This window comes from Nicotiana sylvestris, chromosome 5, assembly GCF_000393655.2.
Source record: "Nicotiana sylvestris chromosome 5, ASM39365v2, whole genome shotgun sequence".
Classification (NCBI taxonomy): Eukaryota; Viridiplantae; Streptophyta; class Magnoliopsida; order Solanales; family Solanaceae; genus Nicotiana; species Nicotiana sylvestris.
This window is the reverse complement of record NC_091061.1, coordinates 111,230,417-111,250,547: the sequence shown is the minus strand read 5'-3', so window position 1 is coordinate 111,250,547 and position 20,131 is coordinate 111,230,417. Positions and strand designations below refer to the sequence as shown.

Genomic DNA, 20,131 nt, shown 5'->3' with positions numbered 1-20,131 from the left:
CACAGCTAGTGGTACTAGTGGTCGTCCATCCTGACCGGTAGCGCGTATCCTCACCATCTGTGAGAGAATAGAATAATAGAAGTTTAGTACTCGGATCAACAGATTCTCACGACAAGAATTTCAAGAATATGAAGTTTTTCCTAACGGTTCTGCAGCCTCTCGAGGATAAATACAGACGTCTCCGCACCAATCTGTGAGACTCTACTAAACCTGCTCATGACATGTGAGACCTATGTAACCTAGGCTCGGATACCAACTTGTCACGACCCTAAACCCAAACCCGGTCGTGATGGCGCCTCTCGTAAAGACAAGGTCAGCCGACACACTTCCAATTCATTTTAAGCAGTCAAAATAATACAAATTAAGTCTTTAACATAATGATAATCCCAAAATAAGGTGAAACAGTACAATTGCAGAATAGACATAGCCCGACATTGGGGTGTCACCAGTTATCGGGGTGTACATACTATACAGAGGCAGAGTAAAACCAGTAAGTGCAATAAAAACAATGAAACCTCTTAAAAATATCTTAGTTCAGTTTAAGATTCTTTAAAATAAGTTTTTAACAGTTAAACAAGTAAATGACAGGCAGTTAGAAACAGATAAAACACATAAAATTCGTCCCTCGGGCACAATGTCAACAGAATCCGCCCATCGGGCAATATCATGGAACAACACCAACCCCCCAGGCTATATCTCATATCACAATGGGTACCCGCGCTCACTAGGGGTGTATCAGACTCCCGGAGGCCCTTACGGCCCAAGTGCAATATCAAGTCATCTCGTGGCATAATCAATAGGCTCTCGGCCTTCTATCAACAAGCCACCTCGTGGCGTAAAATCTCAGGCCCTCGGCCTCATAATCATATTCAGTGTATCCTCACAACACAAGCCTGTGGCCTTACTCAGTCAGAATCTCATAAGCTACTTGGGCAATAGTAAAACATGATGCTCAGCCCAAATTATCATTTAGAATATCATTTAATGTGTTAAAATAGAGTAAAAATGGCTGAGTTATGAAAACAGTAGAATATAGCATGATTGACTACAAGTAAAAAGTCAAAATAATGAGGAATTATCAGTAAAAATCCCCTAAGGGTACAAATAGTTGGCACGAGGCCCAAATATGGCATTCAGCCCAAAACATAATGATAGCAAATAGTTTTCAATCAAATACGCGGTAAAACAGTCATTTGGGATGGACTAAGTCACAATCCCCAATGGTGCGCGATCCCACGCTCGTCATCTAGTGTGTGTGTCACCTCAATATAGCACAACAATGTGTAATCTGGGGTTTCATACCCTCAGGACAACATTTACAATCATTACTCACCTCTATCCGGTTCAAATCTCTAGCTCGTGATGCCTTTGCCCTTCGAATCGGCTTCCGAATGCTCCAAATCTAACCAAAATCAGTGCAAAACCATCAAAATATGCTAAGGGAATAAAGCCCACTCGAAAGAAATCAAATTACAACACAAATCCCGAAATTGGCCAAACCCGACCCCCGGGCCCACGTCTCTGATTCGGATAAAAATTACATCAATAGACTCCTTATCACTCCCCGAGTTCATTCACATCAAAATCACCAAAATCCAACCTCAAATGATCCCTCAAATCCCAAATTTTAGGTCTCCAATTACAAGCCCTAGTTCTTCAATATTATGCTTAAATTCCATGATTAATTAGGTAGAATTCACATTAGAATCGAGTATTAAGTCCATAAATCTTACCTCCAAGTGTTCCCCCTTGAATCCTTCTTCAATCCTCTTCAAAAAGCTTCAAAATCGCCAAAAAATAGTGAAAGTTAGCCCCAAAATCGCGGACAATGGCTATTTAAACATTCTGCAGAGGCATTCAAATCCTTCTTCGCGAACGCGGTCAAAGCCTCGCGTTCGCGAAGCACAAACTGACGTTGACCAAAATTTTCTTCATTGCGATCGCGACTCCCAGCTCGCGAACGCGAAGAATTAGCTCCCTTACTCACCGCGAACGCGACTCCCCATCTGCGAACGCGAAGAACAAACCAACCTGAACCCAACTGCTGAACTTTCCTCTACGTGAACGGGGCATAACCTCGTGAACGCGATGACCTCGAGCCTCAACTCTTCGCGATCGCGGGACCTCCTTCGCCAATGCGAAGGCCAACTTCACAGCCTCCCAGCCTAGCCCTTCGCGAATGTGAGGGCCCACTTGCGAACGCGAAGGCTAAATGTCTGCAACACACACACACAGAGTAGTTTCTGCAACTTTCAACAATTTGAAATGGTCCGATTGACCACCCGAAACTCACCCGAGGCCCCCGGAACCTCAACCAAACATGTCAACATACCTCATAACATCATTCAAACTTGTTCCAACCTTCGGAACGCTCAAAACAACATCAAAACACCAAATTCGCATCGGATTCAAGCCTAAGAATTCCAAAATCTTCTAAATTATGCTTTTGATCAAAAAGTCTACCAAACCACGTCCGAATGACCTGAAATTTTGCACATACATCCCAAATGATACAAAGGAACTACTGCAACTCCCGAAATTCCATTTCGACCCCTATATCAAAATCTCACCTATCAACCGGAAAACACCAAAATTCCAATTTCGCCAATTCAAGCCTAAATCTACTCCGGACCTCCAAAACACATTCCGATCACACTCCTAAGTCCCAAATCACCTCCCGAAATTGTCCGAACCATCGGAACTCACATCCGAGCCCTTTAACACATAAGTCAACATCCGGTTGACTTTTCCAACTTAAGCTTCCTCCAAAAGAGACTAAGTATCTCAAACCTTACCAAAACCTCTCCGAACCCGAACCAACCAACCCGGTAATACAAAATACAACTGAACAAGGAAATAAGAAGCAGAAATGAGGAAAACGGAGCGGTAACTCATGAAACGTTCGGCTGGGTTGTTACACTACCATATTATGTATATGTTGTTCGCCCCGAGTGTGTATAGCCTGACATGATTTCTTGAATGTTTAGAAGGCTCGGGGTTAGGCATTCTAATTTCTCTTATAAAAGATAGGTATATGTCCTAGTATAATTCATGCCTACAGTTAAGAAGAGTTAGTATACGACCTGAAAATAGGGTCGAATGATGGTAAAAGGTTAGAATCAGCATTACGCCTGCATAAGTTGTTCAGAGTTGAATAAAAGAATAAGATGTTAGTGAGTTGTTATTAGAAGAATATTTGACAAGTCTTGGATATATGTAGACGACGACTAAGTATCGTAAGCTTAGTATGGTAGTGTGATAAAAAGATGATGATTGAAATTGTAAAGAATATACAAGACATAAGATTATGTCTTCGCTATGAGAAGTGCATTGATGATTTCAATCTATATACTATATTAAAAGCACGAAGGCCTTTAGCGAAATATCTTTTATCTTTTTTACCCTAAAAATTTAAATTTACACTGGACAAAATAGTAATTTAATTATTTTTCTAATATTTAGAAATAGTTATTTAATTAATTTCCTAAAATTTAGGACTTCAAAATCACTTAAATTTTATGTATCAAATCCTTCCTTATTCGAGCTATGTAATATAACATATTTGTAAAAAAAAATAATAGCATAGGAAAAACACATTATTTTGTACGCTTCATTAACATGTAAATCTTTGGATGGAACACTTTCAATTCCTAGAGTCATCTATATCTATACTATATTAAAAACATGAAGGCCTTTAGCGAAATGTCGCTCGTTTTTTTTATCCTTTAAAAATATATTTTATATTGGAGAAAATAGTAATTTAAATTATGTGCCTAAACTTTAGGCTTCAAAATTAATTATATTTTGTATATTAAATACTCCCTTATTTAAACTATGTAAAAAGGTCTAAAATTTAGAATTTCAAAATCAAATAAGATTTTACCAAAATTAGGCAACCTAATTGTATGGACTTTGAACCAAATACTATTTGACTTCCCATTTAATTGTTGTTCACTTTTTGTGTGTGTACGTGACTTTCTTTCTTTTTTAAAAAAAATCGTAAGTTGTTTCTTACATTTTCTTTTTTGGTTCCAAGAATATTATTTTGTTGTGATTTATTAATGCATTACTGTATATTTTATGGCTTATCTATTCTCATCTTAATCATGTATCCGAGATTTTTTCTTATTTTAATTATTTATTTTTTATATTTTAAATTTAGTCTTATATGCTATTACTTTTAATCTAATCAATTACAATACAAATCAAGCAATGAATAAGAATATTTTTGACTAAGCTTATAAGCAGGATAAATTAATTCGTCTTAACATTCATCTAATTAGTCAATATAATAAGTACAATCTTAGTATACGTCTTACACATATAACATAAGAAAGTTATTTTTAATAAAAGATGTATAATTTTATCTCACTTAATAGGAATAAAATTGATTATATTATGTAATCCATCATGTGTAATATAAAGTACTTTAGAAAGGCATTATATGTAGAGCAAGATATGATGGAGATATTATTTATAAAAACAATTAGTATTTGTCAAGTTGCAATTGCAGGATACAAGTTAGTGCTCCCATAAATTAAGTAAAATATGAATAAAATATTTTCAATTGTCAATAATCTATCAAACTCAAATTTTTAAAAAATTAATATGACATAAAAGCACATATACCTAGCAAGGTCTCATATCATACGTAAAATCGAACAACCTCTTTATCTTTTAATCAAACATTACTCCATAATAATTTTGCACAATGAAGCAATTAATAAAAATAAACTGGAAGAAAGAACCACTACACTTGATACAAACCCTAAACATACGATTGACATTTATTATTTTTAGGAACTTGTAATTTTTTTGTTAATCTTTGTTTTATAACAGAGATACATCTGAGTATTATTTATGTTATTTTTTAAAAAAGTTTATATTTTTTATATAGGGTACACGCACAAAGCGCGTACACTAAATCTAGTAAAAATTATAAGTACGATTTGATTTTCCCAGTCAAATAGATAGTAGTGGTTGGGTGACAACTTGCAGGAGCGGATTTACGTTGACCTAAGTGGTGTCACGGGACACTGCTTGGTCGAAAGTTTTTATTATATATATATATATATATATAAAATAACTCAAGCAAAAATATTAGTAGAAATAATAAAGAGGACACCACTTAAAACAAAACAGTCTAGTGGCTTGTTGGTTAGGCTTCTTACTTGTAACAGGTCGCGGGTTCTCGAAGCCCACAACCTATATAAAAAAAGATTTTTTAAAACTTTGCACAGTTATTAATTAAGCCCCTTGGCTCGTAGACTAAAATAATTATTTGACCTTTTCCTAACAAATTAAAATCTTAAACCATTCTGACATAGGATTAGTGAAGACTATTTAAAACCTTAAGACTTTTTTTTTGGGAAATAGAGCTAATAGAATAACGAGGTTGTGGGTGCATATTTTTCAAACAACTCACTATTCCTGGAGCAAGCCTATTATCGTTATTACTTCAGGTTTGTTTCTCTCTTTTGCCTGTCCAGATCTTTTTGTGCAACTTATTTTTTATAGAGCTTATTTTTCTTTCAACTTCTGAATGCACTTTATTGGTTATTTGTCTTGGTTGATTTTCTCGGAGAAATTATTGAATTATGAGTAAAACATTACTATTAGCGGCGACATGCCAATGGATAGAAATATTGAACAATAAGGAGAAGTAATTTCACAAAAACTACTCCACCGTATAAATTATATGTGCTTAACAATAAGGTTAGTTGTACTTTTATTCAAAATTCATTGCTTGAAGATATTCTTTTTTGTGCTTAACAGTTTGGGGTTTTATTTCTTTTATTTGTTCATGATCATAATTGTGATGATTTTCTTTATTTATAATTTATTTTTGTTTGATGTGTTTGATTAATTTTAGAGGTTAAATTGTGGGATTACCATAACTTTAATTTGTAAGTGATAGATCTTTAATTGCCTTCTAATTTATCATTATTTCGGATCTTTAGTATTCTCTTATTTATTATATGTGTCTACTATTTAGGCAGAATACCCTCACCCATTCTTACTAAGAAACTGAAAGAAGTTATAATAAAATGTGACATGGGCTATTGTTAATGAAGTTGAAAAGTTTGATTATGATCCTTAATTAATTAATTTTTGTAGAAGAAGATAATAGGAAATCAAAAAATACGTATCAATCTTTCTCCCATATTTGTTTCTTTCTATTCTTTTATACAATGGTATTATTTAGGCTTCTATCTAAATTGATACTTAAATTTATAATTTAGCATAAATTTCAATGGAGAGATTTTTTCCTAAGGAGTCTTCCAAGCTCCCAAAGCTAAGTTCAACATCTCAAGATTTAGTTAACTTGGAGGAACAAGCAAATGAGCCACAGCAACATCGTCAAAATGAAAGGGTTGATTTGAGTTCCTTAGAAACTAATCCTGGGGAAAGATTACCTATTCGAAAATATCGTCCAAATGATCGTGATGCAATAAGAAGAGAATATATCAAAGAGGTCTTTTTCGACCTCGAAATCATAACTTTCCTCAAAGAAATTTTTATGGTAAAATGTGTCATTTTAATCCTCAATGTTTTGATGAGTACGATTGCTTGGAGTATAGTGTAACAAAAGATGCAGCTTTTTGCTTTTATTGTTATTTGTTTCAAGATGAATGCATCAATCAAGGGAGAGAGAATGTATTTTCAAGTATAGAGTTTGCAAGTTGGAATAAGAAGAACAGATTTGATATGCATATTGGTGGACCAAGTAGTATTCATAATCAGTCAAGAGTGCTAACGTTTTGTTGAAACAAAAACAATCAATTCAAAGTGCATTTGCTAAACAATCTTATCAACAAAAGATAGAATATCGGACTCGTTTAGAAGTTGTCGTTGATGTGATAAGATATCTTTTGAACCAAGAACTATCATTTCTGGACATCGTGAAGATGAATCATCTGTTTATATAGGTAATTTTATTGAACTTCTTAAATGGCATGCTAAATGATGTAAAGATGTTGGTGATGCACTTAAAAGAGCTCCAAAGAATAAGCAATTAACTTATCCATAAATTCAAAAGGATAATATCACTGCATGTAAAATGGAAACAATTAAATGTATCATTGAGGATTTAAATGGTGATTACTTTTCCATCGTAGTTGATGAATCTCGTGATGTATCGTGTAAGGAGCAAATGGCTATTGTTTTGTGCTATGTTGACAGAAGGGGAAGTGTGATGGAGAGGTTTATTGGTATTGTTCATGTTCGTGATACTGCTGCTTCATCCCTAAAGAATGAAATCACGGGTTTACTTGCTCGACATTCTTTAAGTCCATTTCATATACGTGGACAATGTTATGATGGAGCAAGCAATATGCAAGGATATATAAATGGACTTAAAATCTTGATGCAACGAGAAAGTAAAGGTGCTTATTCAATTCATTATTTTGTTCATCAACTTCAATTAACTCTTGTTGCAATTTCTAGAAGATGTGATGAAGTGCAAGAACTCTTATTATTAGTTTTCGATATACTGAATATGGTAGGAGCTTTTTTCAAGCGCAGAGATGAACTTCGTGAGTCTCAAGTAGAAGAAATTGGAGAAACATTACGTAAAAGTGAGCTAGAAACCGGTAGGGTCTTGACTCAAGAACTAGGACTTGCTAGAGCTGGTGATACTCGATGGGGTTCTCACTACAAATCCTTTAACAATTTTATTCTTATGTTTGGCCGTATCATGGATGTACTTGATGCTATTGTTGTTAATGCGCGTTTTGAAGAAAAGTGTATGGCAAAGGGGCATGTTTAACATTTGAGGTAGTCTTTATAAAATGTCAGCTTTTGAACTAAGAGGGAGATGGAACCAAAAGTACCAATGCATAATCATGTGTTCTATCTATCTATAAGCTTTGAGGAGGATTTTCGCAAAGGTTCAGTATGATGTTACATACACCCAGGCTCCATAAATATCACAACCCCATAAGAGTATATAAGAATAATGTTAGGAAGAACGTTACGCGAATTGAGAAGAAAAGAAAGTTTACCCCATGCTCATAATATACGTTCAAAGCATCGTAAAAAAGTTGGCCAAAGGGCCTGTGATGACAGTACATTCAGGATTCCGTGCAACTATAGGAACGAATGTGTCGATGATTTGTCGCCTATCGTGCTTATTTAGAGAAATCAGAGTTATGAATAATGTTCAAAACAATGTTATACGGAAGCTTAAAGATGATACGAAAAGCAAGGTATCTGTATCTAAGTTTCGGAATGAGTAAGATAAGATTCAAGGCAACGCTATGTTTCAGTTCCAAAAGAGATACGTTTAAGTTACCCTATGTTACTTATGTCAGATGTACCCTACTCAAAGTCGACGTATTCATGGCACGCCTACGCTCGAGATTTACGCTCTATGTTCATGATCTAAGAGTCAAGATGCTATTCATATTCTACATCATCCATGTCTATGTCCCATCATTCTTATGTTTTACACACCAAGTCGTGCTTATGTCTAAAGTTAAATTCGTATTCGGGTTTCGTGTATATATCGTGCTTATGTACCAATGCCTGTGTTTCAACTGTGGTATGTTTCGAGTATGGCGAAGAATAGTGAGAAAAGAAGTTGAAGGTAAGCTATTTATTAATTTGTATGGCCAAAAAGGGCCACGTAATATTTTTTGCTCATTTTCAGTGTGTTGTGCATTGTGACGTGAGAGGCATATATATGCTTTTGGCTAGCTGACAGGCTTTGAGATAGTTCTATTCACAGAGGAAATTCTACCGAAACTTTTAGAAAATCCTAGAGTTAGCCTTTTCTTTAGTTATGACTCTCATTAGAGGATAAATGATCTCAAGGGAGAGATGATGTAATATCTCGTACTTCCGGGGTTACGTCACAGACCAAAATTTTAAATAAGTTCGCGCATGGCCCAATTTCAAACACGTATCTCTCCTAGGTATAAAAGTTCATGGGGTTCATTACCTACGCAATTAAAGGAATCTGAATCTAGTTTCCAACCAATTAAATCGTTCGTCAATCCAACCTCAGTACAAAGCGTTATATGGTTTTTACTACGGACCTGCGCAGTGCCTAAGTGCATGCAGGACACGTGAAACCTCCAAGGTTAAGTCGGCCAAACTTTATGTTTTATAAGCTGAAACTTTGGGAATTTCGTTTTAAATATTTCTCTTGGACGAACTAAGCTTCCCTCTCAAGTTTTTCTTTCTATCATCAAATATCTTCAAGCAAATCGAAAGGGCTCTTCCGGGAGAATGAAGTGAAGAAAGTTATAGGGTTCGGCAGCCAAGATTGAAGCTTATAACAGACGGATCGATTCTTTGTAGTCGAGCTAAAGGTTGAGACTCAAGCCGTTCGGAGCAGCAGACCCTCCAGCTAGATATCAATTTCTATAGTCAACTGCAGATTGTTATCTGAGGCCGAGTCTAGTTCCTTTTTGGTGTACAATTGTCTGGGTAGGTCAGGCCCTGTCCCACCATTTTTATAGTTATAGATGATCTTAGAGTTTTCATAAACAAAAGTCACCCATGCTATGTCCTCAGTTATATTTTGGGCTCAGCTTTACTTAGCTTTTGCAAAGCTTGTGTTTTAAAGGAAAAAGATTTCGCGGTTTTATTATCAGAAATTTTTTAATGAAAATCACATATTATATGTTTTCCTTTCAGATGTTTTCATAATTTTTTCAGATTCATAGAGCAGGGTTCACTTGATCAAGTTAAGGCACCGATTGCCGGTCCGCCTCACCAAGGTTTTGGGGCATGACACTCCTCTTCCTTGTGTTAGTTTAATTAGCCACTCTTAGTTCTAGCATATTATCTCTCTTGATTTGTTATATATGTTCCTCTTGTTCATGTTTGCTTGCCTGTCTTTATATTTAATAAGTTGATTTGATTTGTATCAGCTTTCATTTATTTACTTTAGATTCGCTACTTGTTATAGTTTAGCTTAGTATATCATAGTTTATAGTTTATAGAGGCATTGGTGAATGATGGTAAAGTAGGTCATGTTCTTGGGTGGGACGGGAGGTGGAGCGGATGGGAGCGGGCAGGGGCAAGGGTGGTAATAGGGGCAAGGGACCCTCTAGGTTGAGAGTTGGGTCTTGGAACATAAGAACTTTAACAGAACAATTTTTAAAGTTAGAGAAGATTCTCGCAAAGAGGAAGATCAACATTGTTTGTGTCCGGGAAACTAGATGGGTGGGAACTAAAGCGCGTGATGTAAACGGATTTAAGTTGTGGTACTCGGGAGGCTTGAGGGGTAAGAATGGAGTAGGCATTTTGGTAGGGAGGAACTTAGAGAGAAAGTGGTAGAGGTTGGGAGGGTGAGCAATAGGTTTATGGTTATTAAGCTAGTTATTGGAGGGCTTTCATGTAATGTAGTAAGTGAAAACGCACCTCAATGGGGCTTCTATGGGGTGGTAAAAAGGCATTTCTGGGATGATTTGGACGAGGTCGTTCTTAGTATTCCACACACCGAAAAGTTATTCATAGGAGAAAATTTTCAACGACCACATCGGAGCAAGCACAATGGGGTATGACGATGCGCATGGGGGTATTGATTTTTGATGTTTGGCTATAAATGTATATTTTTAGTGCATTGATCACCTTACATTTTAGTGTTTTAATGATTGATTATGTGACGTTTGAGCTTAATTATGTCATTTTTATGTGTAGGATCGTTGAAGGATGAAAACGCATGAAGGTTGCACCCAAGAATGTCAAAGATACATAAAAAAGAGCACGAAAAGGCAAAAATTGGACAAGGCCCAGAACCAGGCGCCAAGCCAGGCAACGCCTAGTCCCAAGCGAGATGCAACGCGCAGTAGCCTAGGCGAGGCGAGCTCCAGGAGATGCTACAGACTTTCCCACTCAGCGCATTGAACATTCTCTACTTGATTTTGGACTTGGGGATTCCAGCCCTAACCTATAAATACCCTCTAAATGTGATTAGTGGTGGTCAATTTTGAGGGCGGCAAAGGCATAGAAACACAAATGAAGCACGAAATTCATCAATTCTTCCATCTTTCATCTAGTATTCATAGATTTTATGTTTAAAAATAACATATTAATTATTGTCATGAACATGAGTGGCTAAGAACCTCATTATTCTAGGGTTATGGGTTGTACTTGACTATTGTTGTTTGACGGTTGATTATTTTGCTTGAATTATCATATTAGCTTGTTTATTCATTCTTGCACTTAATTATTATGTTGCATAGCTAATAATAGGATATTATCTACGAATTTATAGTTGAACTCGAAAGTGGGAATTATAGATTGCATACAAGATTGAGTAGAGTAAGTTTATGAATCCGGGCATCGGAAAATAGATTCGCGATTAGGATAGACATATTCTAGTTGCCTTATTTGGTTATTTTTGAAGGAAATATCATGTATTCTCATTAATTCTGATTCTATAGACATATAGTATTAGGTTGACTTGAATAGATGAGCGAATCGTTGAAAGAACTTTGCGAGCATAATAAACTCTGTTAACCAAAAAATTAGATAGATTAAGCAGTTGAATCAACCGGAAAAAACGCAATAGGAGAGACATTAATCCCATAACCCCGAAATATCCCCATCATATTGAATTCACTCCTACGTGTTTATTTGCTCTACTTGCGATTTTATTCTCTTATTTGCTTATTAGTTTCGTAATAATTTAGTTAGTAAAAACCACAATCATCTTCCTCAAAATCTCTTGAGCAAATAACTCGTAACTAGTTCAGCTAAGGCAGTAGTTGATCATAAATCCCCATTGGAACGATAATTTCTTATCACTTTATTACTTGTCGACTGTGTATATTTGCGTGTGCGTTTGGGCCCAACAATTGTAGAGATAGAAATGATGGAGGAACTTCGCTATTAGATTTTGCCAAAGCTTTTTATTTGTTGATAGCTAACTAGAGCTTTCTGAAGAAGGATGAGCCTTGATCCCCTTCCAAAATACGGTGGCCAAGACCCAAATTGATTACCTACTCTTTACGAAGGGCGATAGAGGTTTATGTATGGATTGTAAGGTTATTCCGAGTGAAAATCTCACAAGTCATCATAAGCTCTTGGTAATGGACTTTGACATTAAGAGAAAGAGGAAAATGAGGGTTGTGCATGGTCAACCTAAGATCAAGTGGGGAGCCTTTACTAAGGACAAATCCCAAGTGTTGGAGAAAAGGTTGATGGAAATGGGCGACTGGAGGAGGAGTGGAGACGCGAGTTACAGGTGAACTAGGACAGCGGATTGCATTAGAAAAGCAGCTAGAGCGGTGCTAGGGATCTTGAAAAGTTACTCTGGTGGACAGAGAGGAGACTGATGGTGGAATGAAAAGGTCTAAAGGAAAGTGGAAGTAAAGAAGGCAGCATATCTAAAGTTGGTGGAGAGAAAGACAAGGAGAATAAGAGGACGAACATGGATAGCTATAAGACAAAAAAGAAGGAGGCGAAGTTAGTGATCACGATGGCGAACAGCAATGTTTGAACGCCTGTATGCAAAACTTATGGAGAAATGTGGGGATAAAAATTTATACAGGCTAGCCAAGGCGGGGGAGAGGAAGGCCCGTGACCTGGACCAAGTGAAGTGCATCAATGATGAAGAAGGCAAAGTATTGGTGGAAGAGGTACATATTAGACAAAGATGGTAGACATACTTTCATAAACTTTTGAATGAAAATAAAGACATGAATATTATGCTAGGTGATTCCGAGCACTCCGAGAGTCGTCGAGATTTTGGGTATTGTAGGCGTATTAAGGTTACGAAGGTCGAATGGACTTTGTGTAAGATGAGCAGGTGAAGAGTGACTGGGCCAGACGAGATCCCTGTAGAGTTTTTTAAGAGTGGGGAAGGACAAGTTTGGAGTGACTAACTGGGTTGTTCAATGTCATATTTACGATGGCAAAAGCCCATAGAATGGAGGTGGAGTACAACTATTCTGTTGTACAAAAACAAGGGTAATCTTCAAAATTGCAACAACTAGCGGGGTATTAAGCCACACTATAAAAGTTTGAGAGAGGCTGATAGATGAGGGTAAGGAGAAGCATATCTATTTTCGAGAACCAGTCATGATTCATGCTGGGGCGATCGGCAACAGAAGCCATTCTCCTTGTAAGGAGATTGGTGGAGCAGTATAGGGAGAGGAAAGGTACTTGCATATGGTGTTCATTGACCTACAAAAAACTTACGACAAAGTCCCAAGGGAAGTTATATGGAGATGTTTGGAGGCAAAAGGCATTCCTATAGCCTACACTAGAGCGATCAAAGATATGTATGATGGAGCTCAGACTTGGGTAAGGACAGCGGGAGGAGACTAGGGACACTTTTCGGTACTGAAGGGGTTGCTCCAGGGATCAACTCTTAGTCCATTTTTATTTGCTTTGGTGATGGATGAATTGAAATGACACATTCAAGAGGAGATAACGTGGTGCATGTTATTTGCAAATGATATAATTATAATTGAAAATATGCAAGACGGAGTTAACGCTAGGCTAGAGGTTTACGACAGAATCTAGAGTCTAAATGTTTCAGGTTGAGCAGGACTAAAATAAAATACTTGGAGTATAAGTTCGGTAATGTTACTCATGAGGCGGAAGTGAAAGTGAGGTTTGATACGCAAGTCATCCCCAAAAGAGAAAGTTTCAAGTATCTTGGATCAATAATTTAAGGTAATGGGGAGATTGGTAAGGATGACATACATTGTATTGGAGCGAGATGGATGAAATTGAGGCTCACATCTGGTGTCCTATGTGATAAGAAAGTGACACCGAGGTCCTACAGAGTGGTTGTTAGACCGATTATGTTGCATGGCGCGGAATAATGGCCAATCAAGAACTCTCAATAGCGGAAATGAGGATGTTGAGATGGATGTGTGGGCATACTAGGAGATATATGATCAAGAATGAAGATATTCGAGACAAGATGCAGGAAGGGAGGTGTTGAGATGGTTCAGACATGTGAAGAGGAGAGGTCGAGATGCCCCAGTGAGGAGGACCTTTAATAGGAGGGTGTAGAGGTCGAGGAGAGGGTAGGAGGATAGTGGATAGTCGAGCATTCTTCTTTTCTATACCAGTAGTATTAGTACATATTCTACTATTCGTATTCTTAGATTTCTATTACTGCAAGTTGTTTTTTCTTTTCGGTCATCTTATTACTATGTTGTTGTTCCTGCTGCTTCTTTTTATAGCTTCTAGATTACCGTATTTTCTTGTCATTATTGTTGTGCTTATGCTTTTCTTGAGCCGGGAAGCTATTGAAAACCTCTCCGCTTTTATAACGATACGGATAAGATCTACAGACACACTATCCTTCTCAGACCTTATTATATAAAATTATACCGGGTATGTTATTGTTATTTGTTACTTTCTTCTTCGTTTCCTAAAGGCTCCTCCGGTCTCCAAATAACCAATTTGATCGTGTGGGTCCATTCTCGTCAAAGTGCATTCCACGAGAGTATAGACACATTACACTGTTAATGTGGACCTTTATCACCATTCACCAATTCGTCCTAATCTTCCGTCTTGAAAATATAATTAAGAAATAAATTTTATCGTCAATAGTTTTTAAGTATTTAGATGAGATATTTCCGTAATTTAACATGTACAGCAGGCAAAACTATTATACGTAAAAATTGCACGGGACGTCCTATTTGGTCTTCCCCATTTAACCTATACCTATTTATTTAAAAAGTTTTAATTTGTACCAAATTTTTAAACAATTTCAACCTCTTTCTCCTCCTCCTTCTCCTCCTTCATTTTCTTCTTCTTCTTCTATTAACAACTGAAAGGCACTAACAATTTGAGATTTTGTGCTGTGGATTGTAATATTGTGGTGAACGAAGCATTGATTGGGGTGACACTACTAGAAATTCGGAAAAAAATGACCAAAATTGGTCTGTCAAGAAAAGCGACCAACGCTGGTCGCTAAATTGGAGAAAATAATTAAATAATTATTCTAAATACATTAGCGACCAAGGTTGGTCGCTAATTTGGTCAAAATGTTGACCGAACTAGTCAGACTTGCTTGGTCAAAGAAATACTGAAATTAGCGACCAACTTTAGTCGCTAAAGTGGGACCCACTTATAAAATTTTAATAATTATATTATTATTTAAAAAAAATATAAAATATAAATAAATATAATTTAAAATTAGCGACCAAAGTTGGTCGCTCACGGAAGGAGAAGCAGATAGACCAACTTTGGTCGCTAATCTGGGACCAGTTATAAAATTTTGAAAATTATATTATTATTTAAAAAAATTATAAAATATAAATAAATATAATTTAATAATCGACTTATAACCTACTCAGATGCATCGTTGAATATTTAAAACAAAACGTCTCGACTTATATCAATTAATCTGTTATAATAAATACATCGACTTATAACCTATTATAATCTATTAAAAGTAATTACCTAGTTAATATAAAAAAAAATTAAAGATTATGCTTATAGTTTTTAATTATTTATAATAATTGTAGTTAAATAAAATAAATATTTATAGCTAATAAGATTTTTTATAGCTTATAATATTTAAAAACAAAAATAGAAAGAAAAAAAGTTATTTAATTTTTTTATAGAAATAGCGACCAACTTTGGTCGCTATTTTGGTCAAACAGTCAAACTTAATTAGCTACCAAAATAGCGACCAACGTTGGTTGCTTTTTTGTAAATCCAGACTCAAAAACGGGTTTCCCCCTCCCATTCTTTTATTTTCTTCCCAAAATTTTCCCAAATTCTCTCTCAACACATTCCCCTGCCCTTCTCTATTTCCCTCACATAAATCAATCCCCCCACCCCGCGCCACCACTGTGACCGCCTGAGCTGCCGCTGCCCCTTTCTCTCCTTCTCCACCTAAAAAAAACCTAGGTTTGAATTATAACCTTGAATCTTTGTTATTTCTAGTTTTTGTTTCAATTATATCAATATTATAGTTTAAGGATATGAATTAGTGTTTAAATTCTTTGAACATTGTTTTTATTGAGGATTAGGGTTTAGGTCTTGTTTTACTTAGCTTTGTTAATTATTAACTAATTAGTTTAATTAGTGTTGAATTTAGTGTAGTTAGATTTAAATTATACTTTGTATTGTCTTGATAGTTTAGTTAGAATCTAGGGTTTAGTTTATGTATTGGAATTTTAGTTTATAAATTGAAGTTTTAGAATATGAATTGAACTTTTGTGGATATGAGTTGAATCTTTAGGATATGAATTGAACCTTTAGGATATGAATTGAAATATTTGTGTATGAATTGAACTTGTAGGATATGAATTGAGCCTTTAGGATATGAATTGGACTTTTAGTTTATGTATTGGAATTTTAGTTTATAAATTGAAATTTTAGGACATGAATTGAACTTTTGTGGATATGAGTTGCACCTTTAGGATATGAATTGAACCTTTAGGATATAAATTGGAATTTTAGTTTATGTATTGAAATTTTAGTTTATAAATTGAAATTTTAGGATATGAATTGAACTTTTGTGGATATGAGTTGAACCTTTAGAATATGAATTGGACTTTTGTGGATATGAGTTGAACCTTTAGGATATGAATTGAACCTTTAGCATATGAATTGAAATTTTTGTGTATGAATTGAACTTTTAGGATATGAATTGAGCCTTTAGGATATGAATTGGACTTTTAGTTTATGTATTGAAATTTTAGTTTATAAATTGAAATTTTAAGATATGAATTGAACTTTTGTGGATATGAGTTGCATCTTTAGGATATGAATTGAACCTTTAGGATGTGAATTGGAATTTTAGTTTATAAATTAAAATTTTAGGATATGAATTGAACTTTTGTGGATATGAGTTGAACCTTTAGGATATAAATTGAACCTTTAGAATATGCATTGGACTTTTAGTTTATGTATTGAAATTTTAGTTTATAAATTGAAATTTTAAGATATGAATTGAACTTTTGTGGATATGAGTTGAACCTTTAGGATATGAATTGAACCTTTAGGATATGAATTGGGCTTTTCGTTTATTGGAATTTTAGTTTATAAATTGAAATTTTAGGATATGAATTGAACTTTTGTGGATATGAGTTGAACCTTTAGTGAATTGAACTTTTAGGATATGAATTGAACCTTTAGGATATGAATTGAAATTTTTGTGTATGAATTGAACTTTTAGGATATGAATTGAGCCTTTAGGATATGAATTGAACTTTTGTGGATATGAATTGAAATTTAGGATTGCGGGAGGATTTTGTAGAAGGGGTTGATGACTTTATTAGACATGCAATGGAACTTTCACCAAGAATAACTTAGATACAGTACCTGGCAGAGTGGGTCTTTAATTGTTGTTCTCATTAGCGACTATGATGATGAGAATGCAATGGCATGTGTTTCAAACAGTGATGGTATAGGTAGGAATTTAACATTTCCTAAGCAGATAAAAGAAGAGGTTATAGAGGAATTCTCTACTTCATTTTCCAAAAGGAAAAGAAGTTTAATTGAGAGTGACAAGGTTGATGGTAATGGAAAGTTGTCCATTGCTCATGGCAGTTCCCATAAAACGAGGATCATAAGACTTTGTGAGATTTGAGTGACAAAAGTATGGAAATGCTAATCAAAAGAATTAAAGTATGGAAATGTTAATCAAGAGAAGTTTGGAGAAATTTGTTGCCTATAAAGTGCACATATCACGTTCATGCAGAGTTCAGCACCTTCTCTTCCAAGAAAAACGTTTTACCTTTAATTCTTTTTTGATGACAAAGACGAAAGGAAGTTTTATTCTCAACTTTCTTCCAAGTCTGATCCGTAAAAGCTTAATGGGATTGGTGATATTTCTTCGAATTCAGACAATGATTTGAGTGACAAAAGTATGGAAATGCTAATCAAAAGAATTAAAGTATGGAAATGCTAATCAAGAGAAGTTTGGAGAAATCTGTTGCCTATAAAGTGCACATATCACGTTCATGCAGAGTTCAGCACCTTCTCTTCCAAGAAAAACGTTTTACCTTTAATTCTTTTGTTATGACAAAGACGAAAGGAAGTTTTATTCTCAACTTTCTTCCAAGTCTGATCCGTAAAAGCTTAATGGGATTGGTGATATTTCTTCGGATTCAGCTAATGATTTGAGTGACAAAAGTATGGAAATGCTAATCAAAAGAATTAAACTATGGAAATGCTAATCAAGAGAAGTTTGGAGAAATCTGTTGCCTATAAAGTGCACATATCACGTTCATGCAAAGTTCAGCATCCTTCTCTTCCAAGAAAAACGTTTTACCTTTAATTCTTTTGATTAGCATTTCCTTACTTTTGTCACTCAACTCATTTTCTGAATCCGAAGAAATATCACCAATCTCATTAAGCTTGTACGGATCAGACTTGGAAGAATGTTGAGAATAAAACTTCCTTTCGTCTTTGTCATCACAGAGTCTTATGATCCCCGTTTTATGTGAATTGTCATGAGCAACGAACAACTTTTCATTACCATCAACCTTGTCACTCTCAATTAAACTTCTTTTCCTCTTGGAAAATGAAGTAGAGAATTCCTCTATAACATCTTCTTTTATCTGCTTAGGAAATGTTAAATTCCTACCTACACCATCACTGTTTGAAACACATGTCATTGTCTTCTCATCATCATTGTCGCTAATGAGAACAACAATTGATCAAAGACACACCTTGTCAGGTACTGTATCCAAGTTATTCTCTGTATCCAAGTTCATCCCGAGTAATAGTACCACGAGGATAATCACCAAAGCCACCAGACAGCTTTATGATGCCAATGAAGCAAGATGAGTTATTCAATGAGACTCGTATTGTAAAGAAGAAGAAAGAGACTGATCCAGAAAGGTGGGTCGAGGGCCGAGCCTCAACTATACATGTAAGTTTTTTACTTTTCATTAAGTATTTTGATTTACTTTTATATAAATTTTGAAATACTAATTCAATATAATTTTTCTTATAGGTTCGCTTCACTGATGACGTGGAGGAATTCATACGCAGTCAGACTCCCAATGAGTCGGGCGAGGCAACCAACTTTCGGACGAGGATGCTGAAAGAACACTCCTTGAGTACTTTATATACTTTGAACTAGACAATAGAACCAGTTTTCGAATGGGCTTGTAATAAGCGTTAACTTAATTTTGTTAGTTTAATGTGTTAGTTCTATTAAACTTTATACTTTGTTGGTTTAATGTTGTTGTTGTTGTTGTGTTGTTGTTGTTGTGTTGTAATAGGAAATTTGGTATGCTGGCAGGTGGTATAGCTGCCAAAACAGACAGTTTCTGCCAAAATTATTCCAAAAAAAGCGACCAACTTTGGTCGTTTGTTGGTCGCTTTTCTTATTAAAAAAATATTTTCTGGGCAATAGCGACCAAGGTTGGCCGCTAATTAGCCCAGATTTCTTAAAAAGCGACCAACTTTGGTCGCTATTCTATTAAAAAAATAATTTCTAAAAAATATGTTTAAAAAATAATTAAATTCTTGCAATTAGCGACCAATTTTGGTCGCCTATGTTTAAAAAAATTAAAAAAAAAACGACCAACTTTGGCCGCTATTTTTCAGATTTTAAAATATAATATTTGGTTTACAGACCAAAGTTGGTCGCTATATTTTGATTAATAATAAATTAAAAAAAGTAATTTAAATTATATTATTAAAATACTAAAGTGACCAAAGTTGGTCTCTATATTTAAAAAACCCGGAATATTTGGTCTTTTTACCATAGCGACCAATTTTGGTCTCTAAGGTAAAGGGACCAGCAAAATAGCGACCAAGCCAGTTTGGACACTTTTTGGCACTTTTTGACCTGTAAGCGACCAACTTTGATCGCTTTTTGTTGTCGCTTTTTTCCGGATTTCTAGTAGTGTGACGAAACTGTGAAAAGGGGACACAGTAATCAGAATTCTGGCAACCACATTGGTAGAACTTTTCGTTGGTTGTATCCGAAAGAACATTCGTGGAAAATAGCAATAAGACTACTAATAACGAAAGAAATAAAGTTTATATTCCACTCTTCCTACAAAATGTTACTTCAGCTTATATAGTACTGAAGTTTTAACAAATGAACTAAATAACTTCAGCATCTTCTGCTGAAGTTTTTGAAAAAGCTTTATGACAAAACTAATTAATCCAGGACAAAAAAAACTTCAGCTATTTTAGTGCTTAAGTTTTTACAAATGAACTAAATAACTTCAGCATCTTA

At 35.2% G+C, this 20,131-nt stretch overlaps 1 protein-coding gene across 1 annotated transcript; it reads left to right on the top strand.

Annotated features, from left to right (window-relative positions):
- The first annotated feature begins 7,060 nt into the window (after nucleotides 1-7,060).
- On the top strand, nucleotides 7,061-7,768 carry LOC104222468 (uncharacterized). The gene has a single exon (XM_009773697.1). The coding sequence runs from the start codon at nucleotides 7,061-7,063 to the stop codon at nucleotides 7,766-7,768; it is 708 nt and encodes a 235-aa protein (XP_009771999.1).
- The last annotated feature ends 12,363 nt before the right edge of the window (nucleotides 7,769-20,131 follow it).